The 11,622-nt window shown below is 30.3% G+C and overlaps 1 protein-coding gene across 1 annotated transcript; it reads right to left on the bottom strand.

Annotated features, from left to right (window-relative positions):
* Positions 1-1,455: 1,455 nt before the first annotated feature.
* Positions 1,456-5,499, bottom strand: LOC123881987 (phytochromobilin:ferredoxin oxidoreductase, chloroplastic-like). The gene is made up of 9 exons (XM_045930760.1): positions 5,132-5,499; positions 3,906-4,022; positions 3,719-3,813; positions 3,344-3,437; positions 3,003-3,134; positions 2,779-2,883; positions 2,617-2,667; positions 2,372-2,540; positions 1,456-1,966 (listed from the first exon to the last, which is right to left on the bottom strand). The coding sequence occupies exons 1-9, from the start codon at positions 5,330-5,332 to the stop codon at positions 1,959-1,961; spliced, it is 972 nt and encodes a 323-aa protein (XP_045786716.1). The 5' UTR covers positions 5,333-5,499; the 3' UTR covers positions 1,456-1,958.
* Positions 5,500-11,622: the final 6,123 nt, after the last annotated feature.

Below are 11,622 nucleotides of genomic sequence, written 5' to 3' on the forward strand. Positions count from 1 at the left end.
AGTAAATCCAGCTTTTATAGCCTCTTTTTTGCACCATTCGATCATCTCATCTCGGACCTTATACTTTTCACACTTAAAAAATATAATTGGCAGTGTTAACCAAAATATTTGCGGGTTCAACTACATTAGGTTGTGCAATGTCGGGTTCATCGATGTTCGGTTTCATTTCAAACGGAGGTTCGACCATCACAAACCCTACCTATCACAATAAATTTCAAAATTTTTAAAAGCTGTCCAGTTTGGCATGTGGGATCCGAAATGGGTTCGGATTGTATGAGCCAAACGCGACTGCGATCATAAAACCATGAAAATTGAAAAAATTAACGGTTTAAAGTGCTTATTACCTCTTGTATGACTCCGATTGAGTATTGCGCCCCTCTTTGAGTGAACAAACGTTGCTTTCAAGTCTCTGATACGCCAAAAAAATCGCCCTAGCTCCAAAGCTCCCAATTGAGTGTCCAAGTGGTTATGAAAGTGCAACTTCTGAAATATAGGCTATATAGACTCTATTCGGATCCTACACACCGAATATGAGCGTTTCCGGTTGGGAGAATCCGAAATGATGCAAAATTTTAAAAATCAAAGCATTTCGGATTGTACAGTCCAAAATCAAGTTTTCCTGGGCAAATCATCAACGATGTACAAGTCAGGCATAACCAGCCAATGGCTTGTTTAAACTGGTTTCGGATTGTATGGTCCATATCAAACAAGTTTCGGCTTCCATACTCCAAAAATGTTAAAAATAAAGATGTTCGGATTGTACAGTTCAACCCCAGGTTTTCCAGGGCAAAACATCACGTACAATGCAGGCATAACCAGCCAATTGCTTGTTTAAACTGATTTCGGATTGTATGGACCATAACAAACAAATTTCGGATTCTAGAGTCCAAACGCATTTATAGGGTCAAAATGGTCACTTTGGGGGGCCTTGGAGGAAACAATGGGGGAAAAAAGCAATTTTCCACCATTGGATGGCCCAAAAAGAAGGTTGCAGTGTAATCTGGAAGCCAATATTAGATGTCAAATTTCTGTTATTTTATCAAATTATTTACATATTTTTCACCTTGGTAATTTTGTTTATTAAATTACATCGGTAAAAATTAAAAAGAGTTATACTTTTCTTAAGCAGTAGTAAAGTTTATATGAAAAATATGTAATTACGATTTTTCATTAAAAAATATCAAGAGGCTTATCATATATCATAAATTTATCGGTTTATCACGTGTCTTTCAACTACAACGGAGGGTTGAGATGAAATTTTTTTTGGCACAAGCAATATAATTTGAATCGAACAGTCCACAAACCCAAACTCAACTGTCAAAAGCCAATATTATCAGGTCAAACAACTTCGTCTAGATTTAAACTCGGGACCTCACAGAATCGAAGTTGTGTCTGTGAGTTTGGGCTGTATTTTCCACTTTGTTCAAGACAAAACAAAAATTGAATAAAAAAGGATAGTACAAAACATTTTAATAAATGTTCAATTACAAAATGATCACCAGAACCTTGACAAATCAACATTCCAAATATTGAAACAGGTGATAATTTTCAGGTCATGTAAATCAATCTAAAGTACACACATGTTGAAATATTTGCTAATCATAATATTGCACATATCATGTTACCAAGACTTCATTTATCGGCTGCTAATCGGACATAGCTGCAGACGAATCAAAATTTACAGATAATCGGTCGGTGTTGAAGTTTTCTTTTAGCCACCGAATTTATTTTCGTATACATAGAATACAACAACATAGACATAACATACACATGACACAATAGTACATGAAGGAAAAGTTACAAGCATGTTGGTAATTAGTATGGCCAATTCGTCAATTGATTCGACCAAACATTCATTGTGGACAAAATTTGCAGTGGAAACTCAATATTTGCTTGCAGAACACGAGTCAAAGAAATTTAACCAGTGTTGGTGCAGTCGTGTGCACAAGCTCCGGCATTCATTGACCTAAAATATTCCAAGGATCAAATGTCAGCACCACATTAAGTATACCTTGGCCTTTTAGCTCTAGGTAATGTCAACCGCATTGAAATTCCGAAGATCGCTTCTAATGTGCGGATAAGTGATCATTAACTCAATGTATAGGATAACTTCTAACTGTTAGTTTTCTCTGTTTTCTGTTTCGTTACAGCAGTGACAGGCGTCACTTGCTGATTGGCATTAGTAGCAATTCTGTTTTCGTTAGTTATGGCTGACAAAGCCATTGTGCCAAGAAACTAGATTCATTTTCATCGCAATCAATAGAATGATATTTGAGATTACTCAGAATCAAACATGCTTGCATCTATAACCAACATGAATTATATTTGCTACAAGAGTATCAATTATATATACGGTTTAATAATGATTTACCACGGAATTTTCCACTTGCATCCCACGGGCGATTCTCGAAAGACTTCCCAACATTACCACCTTTCTTATTTAGAGTTCCTTCCTCACCGTGGTAATGTGGAAAATAGTCATCGAACGTTTTGCTTCCTAGCTCATCGACTCCGTTAAAGAGAAAGCTTCTTAATAAATCCTATAGTATAAAACAAAAAGTGAGATCTCAAGCACTAGATTGATGAGAAACAACACTTAGCTCAAAGTCAGTCTACCTTGGCAAGTCTGTCCCCGGTCAACTTCTTCAAAACACCTTGTCCCGGATCCTACTTTCAAAATATTTCCGCGAACAAGAATTTTAAAAAACAATTCAAAGTTAGAAATGGATAAACACATGACTGCAAAATAGACAAAAGTTTGAGGTAAATCCAAACTACCTTTTCGGCTCTCCAGGTCAAATATCTATGCTGTGCTTCAAGATTGCGGAAAATTTGATATTCATCCGTCTCTTTTACTGCCGTGTCTATCAATTCCAACCACACCTGCAAGGCTAACGGTCATCAAGATAAAAGAATTACAAATTTAAAAGGTTGATGATTTTTTTACTAAACATATTAGAAAATTATTATGAATTGCGATATTCATGGGCATTAATACCTACCTTGTAATAATCTCTGAATGCCGAATACAGAACTTCATATTTTTGTGAGCTTGAAGTAAACCTTGTCCAAATAACAATCGGTGAAAAAAACTTTATAGACTCACTTGTGAGCTTCCCTCCCCATGGAAAATGCTGCACGAAGTCTGTGTTCAGTCAACACACCAAATCCTTTGAGAGAGAACTACTCTAATTAATATAAAAACACATGTGTACGGTGTATGCATAAGGACGCTACTCATTAACAAAACTTTAAACACTGTTATGCAGTTATCATTAACTGTTCCAAAACTGAAAATACCACTAATTTTTTTTTTATAATTTTCCACAATATTTGCAGTTACCTCGGCGTATTTCAGGCCAAGAGGAATTAAGCTTTTGAAGTACTTTTCTTTGTAGTCGTTCTGATTGATGATATCATGCAAGGGGTTAAGGTCCCTGACAACATTAACACAAGTTTAGTGCTCAACATTACATATAGTACAATGTTCTAAATGTTTGAACAAAGATATACTAGGATTAAAAACTTATCCTTCGAGACATACTAAGTTACTATAACATAATATAACGATATTATATTTTCTAATATTGGTAGGCACTGCATATGCATCTGCATCTACCAAACCCAGATGTACCCAAAAAATTCTCCGTTTTATATATCTTTGAAGTACATTTATTCAAGTGGATTGCAATAACTAAGAAAGAAGAGGATAACTTACAACACAACAATGTTTGTCTTAGCGGTTGTGAAAAAGTTAGCACAAAATATGGGAACATCATACTCAGCTTTTGGAAAGACGGTAAAGTCCAAAACCTGCATAAGGTGTGCAAGACCATGAAAAGTTACCAGCTATTACAAAGGAACCAGCTAATATATACAGACACTAGATAGTTTGAAAATGAAACCTGCATTGTTTCTGTCTCGATGATCAGACTACGTAGAAGCCTAATCTTGTCAGTTTCAAATGATAGCATACTAAGTGCTCCTTTACCATCGTTTGAATTGATAGAATTATACTTTTCCTAGCAAGACAACATAAGAAAATGTAAATCGCAGATCTATACCCACAAATATGGTGAGGAAAGTCACCGATGGAAGCATAGGATAAGGAAGTATCTAGGGGAAAAACACAAACTACAAGATGTAATCATGTAACGGCTTGTAGATTAAAGAACTAGCTAATGGTCACAAAATATGATTGTATTCTCAGAAGCAAAAGCTTGAAAAGTGAAACAGTAAACCACATCCTCAGCATGGAAACACAACAACATTTAATCACCAGGACACCAAATGACACATAATTATAACAAAGTTTTCTTTATTTGTTTTTTCAAAATATATAAAAAAATGTTTTTTAATATATTGATAGATAGATTAGCAAACAAGTTACGGACATACCGCTTTCTTAGTTACAAACAACCTCCGTAGCACCAACACCTCTAATCGAAGGCATATCCAGTGTCCATGTGTCAGTGTTGTGTCTGGTTTTCGTGTTTGTGTCAATGCTTCATAGGTTACAACTACCCTAAAAGTTAGTTAAAGTTTGTTAGTAGATAGTTAGCAAGTAGTTGGTTTGTTAACTGTCTACTATCTAGCTCCTCCGGTCTCATATATATAAGCAAAAGATTCACTTTTTAGGTTCATTCAATAACTAATGGACCAGATACATTAGTTAATGAATCAACCTAAAAAGTGAACTTTTGTATAAATTTACAATCTTTTATCAATCATTCAATATGAATTCTAATGAATTTTCCTTTTTATCAAGCTCTAAAACTTATTTTTCCTATGAGATGAATCTTCATCTTTTTTATCCTGCGATTTATAACATTTTTAGTACCTAAATTTGTTAAAATTCTAATATTTTCATAACTGAAAAACCATTAACTTATTTTAACTGAGAAGCTCCTACAATCTAAACATTAACCCAAACAGAACCTTAAAAATACTAGTAATTAGAAAAGCTCACATTTGCTTAGAATTGAATATCTAAAAACAAGGCATTACTCATTAGAATAATAAAGAGTTTCTAAAATCACAAAACAGAATGAAAGTAACTATTAACTAACTAACTAACCCTAATTAACCATTTGAATTTGCAACACAAACACATATTAGAAGAAATGAAAACCTGTAAGGGAGAAGGGAGTAACTTGGTATGGAGAGAAGTTTGATCCAAAGCAAAATCAACAAACTTGTGATAAGATACTGAAAAGCAGCTTTGTATGGAGAAACCTCTTCTCTTTAAAGATTGAACTGTGTGTTGCTGAAAAGAAAAGCTTGATGAAGAAGATGATTTTAAGGAGAATGAAAAGGAACCACCAAAACCCATTGAATTAAGCTGCTTCTTCTTCTTCTTCTTTTTCAGTTATTGAGCATTGTTTCTTCCATTTCTATGAAGAGATTTAGCATACTAGACAGACAAAGACAAGCACACGTGCTAAACTCTGCACCTCACCTCTTCTCTTCTTTGTCTTTTTGGTGTTTGGTAGGGTGTAAACTGTGCATACGAAACTGATAAACCAAATTTAACTAAAAGATTTACTTTTCCACCTCATCGGTTACTCGCACCCTAATAGTTTCCTATTTTATCTTTCCGCTACATAAGTAGTAGATATGTAAAAAAAAGAATAATTTTTGAGTTAAAAGCATCCTACCAAAATTTTTATAACATCTCCTACTTAAGTAGCGGACGTTATAAAAATCTTAGTAGGATGTGAGATCTCAATTGATTTAAAAACTAAAGAATTTTAACTGATCCGTCACTTAAATGCCGGACAGTATTCCGTGACAGACAGAGGTAATATGGTAATTTCATAGAGCGTACCCCATAATAAATAGAATGACAAAAGTAAAACTCTTTAACTAAATCCAAAATTAACCAAATTTGTTTGGTTTGTGATAGCTTTTTTTTTTGGGTAAGGAAATTGGGATAGTAATGTATAGGTTGTTTGAAATAAAGTAGAAAATATTTTTTATTATTATTATTTTGATTTTCACATCCGACTCATTAGACCATCTAATCTGGTTTGGAGGGTAGTTATGATTTCAAGTGGTTCCATCTTCTCTCGATTGCAGTTAGGGAGAATTGAACTTTAATCCACTCTACCAAGTTCATCGTAAATCATCACTGTATCAATGTACCAATGGTAAAAATAATTTGTTTGAGTATGCAACATTAAAAATTGCATAGGATTATTTATTATTTCTTTTTTATAATCGTTGCATATGAAGTTTATTGAATTTGAAACATAAAAAATCTATGACTTGATTTGAGTATGCAGAAAATTATGATATTGATTTATTGTTTTAATTGTATTTTTAGACAAACCGAACAACTAAACCAAATAAATATAGTTTAATTCGATTTCACTTTTAAAAAATACTGAAAACCAAACTAAATCATAAAAATATAAATTTTATCTGTTTAAAAATAAAATTATTGTAAATTGATCCAAACTGAATTGTTACATCTTATTGGTACTACCTCCAATAAGTTTCATCGACAAGAAGAATTTATTTATATTAGATTAGATATATCAACTTTTATGTAAAAAAATAAATATCAACTTTTATATCCAAAATTTTCTTATATTTCTTATATTTATATTTAGTATCAGATAATTTCTTTATTTTAGAGATTTACTTTTGCTACCCTACAGATTCTTTGGCGCGCCGTACAAAATTATCAAAATACCTCCGTCCGCTATTTAAGTAGTGGATTTTACATTTAAAATTTTGAAAATTTCATGGTATGAGGGTGTTTTTTTTTCTTCAAAAATCCGCTACTTGAGTTGTATAAAAATGAGAAATTTTTCATGTTAGGGGGTGTTTTTTTTCTTCTCAAATTTCATATTTTTATAACGTCAACTATTTAAGTAGAGAATTAATCCGCTACTGAAATAGAGAACTAGTAAAATACTTAAGTAGAGAACTAGTAAAAACCTTGGTAGGGTGTTTTTTACTCAAAATTTCTCTTTTTCAACTTATTTTTCCAACATCCACTACTTAAGTAACGGGAGGTTAAAATGGAAAACGTGTAGGGCGCGCGTCTTTATTTTATCCAAATATGTGGGCAGATAGCAGTTGTGAAGTAATGGTCCAAGGACTTTGGTCCATTAATTATATGGCCCAAATTTATTTACATTAAATTTCTCTCTTATAATAATAATTCTTCTTGATGTTAATCCTCTTTTTTTTTTTTTAAGGTTGATGTTAATCCTCTTGTTCTCACCAGAAATTGAACTCGCATTCTTCTCATAATTTATTTTATGGAGAATTTATTAACCACTTGAGCTTAATGTTTTCCTTTCCTACAATAATGATTTTGTATACACAAATTCAACCACTTTATTTTTATTTCAACTAGGGGTAAACCCGTGCGTTGCACGGGTTTGATTAAAATATATAATTAAAATATTTTTATAAATAAAAAATAATAATTGCGATAACTATAATCACATATAGTTAAGTAATAGATATTATTTTAAAATATGATTATATTTAATATTAGTATATGAGTAAAAAAAAAAGTTGTTTAGAAATATTAGATTTTTTATTAATTTATATCGTAGTTTGTTTACATTTTAATGTAATAGATCCTTTATAATATTTCATAAGTTTGAAAGGATGCATAATTTTTTATTTTATTAGTGTAATAATATAAGATTTTAGTTTTCTTTATATGAGTTGCGATTTTATAGTCAAATGTCACTTTGTTTTTTATTTTTGATGTATCCCTTATTTTATTATTTTCAACAAGAGTTGGAGGCATAACTAATTATACTTATAGACAATATTGCTCATGAGAAATGTTAAAAAAAGTTTTGATTATAGAATATGATTCATATATGGTGGCTTTGACTATTTGTTCCACGTGTTATCATTTTTTGAAAATTATGTATCAAATAGCATATTTTGCTTACTACGTTCTAAGCAATTTAAGGTTCCAAATAGCTTATCTACTTACTCATCTCTCGTTTTCTTGAAGTTTATTCTCACTTATTCACTTGGTGAAATTTTATTCCAACTTCATTAGTCCCAATTTTTTAGTCTATTGTTTGGTTCACTTTTTTTTTTTGCTTGGTCCTTTTGTTTTTGGTTTGTTTTTCTTTTTCTTGGTGAGGTTTGTGTCTCTTCAAAATTATTGTTAGTTTTTGTCCCTCTTATTTAATATTTTCTTGAACATTTATTTTCTTATTATATTATATAAACTTGAATATTTGTTGTTGTCAATATATAAGTTTGGACGAAGATTTTATATATTTGAATTTATGTTTAGTTATTTGGTTAAGGTAAAGAAAGTCTTATAGATGAATTTAAGATTTAACATGTGTCATCTTCTTATTTGCTTAAAAAAAATGTCATCTTATTCTTATAAATATTCCACTATTTTATTTTCAGCCGTAACGTAAACATTCTTTTAGAATATGTACTTAATTTATCCAAAAAGTTATATTATTATGTAAATTAAATTAATAATTTTTGAATTATTGGTGAATTTTAGTTGTGTGTAAATATGTTTAAATATATGTGTGATTATATTTTCTAAATATATGTAAATATATTTTAACATCTACAGTTTTAATAATTTCTAAAATTTATTTTGACAAATGAGCATCAACAATTTTTATTTAATAATTTTTGTCTTTTTTTAATTTAATTTAGAAAGTTTTTAGTACAATTCTAAGTGGGAGGAAAAAGTATTTAGCACAATTTCTAAACTAACATGTTTTTAGCACAATTCTTTTCATCGATTCATTTTATGGTTGTAAGAATAAGATGGCATGCGTAGATTAAAATAGGACCGTCCATTAAAATTTATATATACTCATATTGAACCATCCAGATTTAGGCAAGTGTTATACGATAAATGCATGACGATTATATATTTGGACAACCTCTAAGTCAAGTTGAATCAATATAACTTCTTGCATGTATTACAATTATAAGAACCGCATGACTTGAGTGTCAACTACAAAAAAAAAAAACTTATTTTAATTTCTACTTTGTTTTTGTTTCTATATTTCTCTTGATCGAGATCAAATCACCTACACATTGTAGACAATATAGTATTTAAAAATGAGACACATATTTATATTTCTAAATTATTTGGATTGTCCTCTTTTAATTGAATGCCTCCAACATCAATATACCCTCGATCTATATAAATTTTAAGGCACTTCAAAATCAATAAATAGAAGTCTCTTTTATCCTCTTCAACTTATTCACATGAAAATAATTAATTATATTCCCATTAATCAACAATTTTTTATACAAATCTTTTACCTTATATAAAATAATAAATGAAAAAGAAAATAAGAAACAAATAAGCTAAAACATTAGACTAATAAAATAATAAATGAAAAAGAAAAGTTGTCTAATTATAAACATTAGATCAATAAAAAAAATGATGGTTTACAAACTGCCATTAGAGTTAAATACACATCCTTACATGAGGTGTCATTTCATAGGCTTTATAAGGAGCAAGGATGCAACGTGAGCAAAAATATAAGTATGTTTTATCCTGTTCTCATCCTTCACATGAAAAAATAGTCATATTTATATTAATCGATTCAACTCAAAGTTTAATTAATCATCGAACAAAACACCGGTTGATATTTAAAAAAATATCCAACCTAAAATAGAAATAAAAAAATGATTAGAGATGTTCTAAACTCAGAGTAATAGAAAAATTCCAATTTACAAACATATTAATAGGCAACTATCACATATATGTATATCAATTTCTTAATCATCACATGTAGACATACCTGATATTCTAAGAGGTTAGACACCATCACATACCAAGGACAAAAACCAATATACTTATGATGTAACTATATATATGCACACAATAGCTTTTAAATCAATTCAAGACACTATAATGTGTAACTTTAAGATATGGAAGGTGAAGATGCATAACTTTTTCTCATGGAGATGTTAGACAAAGAAACCATAGAGTTTTTGCCATGAGATAGATAAATTAAAATTTTGTTAAAACATAGAAGGTAGACTTCCTGATATGGTGGTGGTGATAATTAGCTTTTGGGTTAACTTTATATATAGCTTGTGTTTGATAATTAGCTAAATTTACATATTCAATATTAGTGTCTCCAAGAATTCTTTGTTTTCAATTGCATTAATAGGAAATTGTAACATACAATATATATTTTAATAATATATTGCAATGCAATTAAAACAATAACATGATGCATCATTCCACCTTTCATTACTTGCAATTCATTTTTGTCTCAATTCAACAACAATAAATTGTGTTAGTTTTTTTTTTTAATACATTATTATTGTTTATTATTTATTATTAGAGTAACTCTATTATAAGAAATATGAAAAAGTTTTAATAAAGATTGTAGACTTTTCTTATAGAGTGCCACATCATCACAATAACTTATATGTCTAAGTAGAGTCATAAAATTAGAAGTATGATCCCTTTTAATTCATTAGGCTAAGTAGAAGTATGATCCCTTTGGTTTCAAGCAATCCCTTCTAAACAATATAAGTAATGAAGAATGATCCCTTTTAATTCATTTAGTATTGAAAGAATATATTTCAAGCAAGAGAGACACACGTTTTTTTTATTATTAAATTTAGTTCTTTAAGGCATTGATCAAAGAGGTTTGGAATATCAAAGTGACTCACTCGCTTGAAATATAACGATTCCTTTTTTTATTAGTATTGAAAGAATTCCAATAGTCATGAATATTTTGTGGTTATATAAATCTTATATATTAGTTTGTCCATTTTAATTTAATAATTTTTCATTGTAGTTAGTTGGTAATGATTTAATTAAAGGAGATAATGAAAAGGTTTTTTAATAAAGATTGTAAATTTTTCTTATAGAGTGCCACATCATCAAAATACTTGATTGTGAGCAACTCAACATTCCTTTTACTTGTTTTATTTCAATTATCAAATGAAAAATGGCATAAGCCAAAAAGTGACTCAATTGGTTACACATAATGGGAGATATGTCAAATCGAACACGATGGATATCAATCTCCTATAGCGAATTGTTGCCAATAATATTTTTTTCTTTATTAAACAGATTAGTGGCTAGAATTTGACCAGTAAATAAGTGAAAAGTCTGAGTTTAAATCCTGACCCCTAACTCTCTGCCAATTGAAATATGCAACTAGTTATTATTCATATAGACGATGGATTCATTTTCAGCTTATTTCATTCATGCCCTTCTCCATTTTTATTTCTTTAACTATTGTCCTGAAACACTGTTTAGGATAGCTCGAGGTCAATTAATTTACTTTGGATTGTTTCTCGGCCAGATATAGATTAGATCTCTTTAGCTTCTATTCTGTTGGGCCTTATCTTTTAGATAATTTAATTATCTACTATTCGGTTAACACCCCCCTCCCCCTTAATTTGGAAAGTTCAAAATAATCGTCTCTTTGATGCTCGTTTAGGCTTAATGTGTTGGGTTTTGACTACGATTTATATATGGAAAATGCTAAAACAGTGCCCCCGGGGCACTGGTGCCCCCGAGACACTGGTTAAGGATATAAATATAAAAATTTTATCTCGTAAATTGTGTATTCAAAATTTTCATGATGTAAAAACTTATTCTCTCTCATTATTAACTTTATCACT

Source organism: Trifolium pratense, linkage group LG4 (assembly GCF_020283565.1).
Source record: "Trifolium pratense cultivar HEN17-A07 linkage group LG4, ARS_RC_1.1, whole genome shotgun sequence".
NCBI lineage: Eukaryota > Viridiplantae > Streptophyta > Magnoliopsida > Fabales > Fabaceae > Trifolium > Trifolium pratense.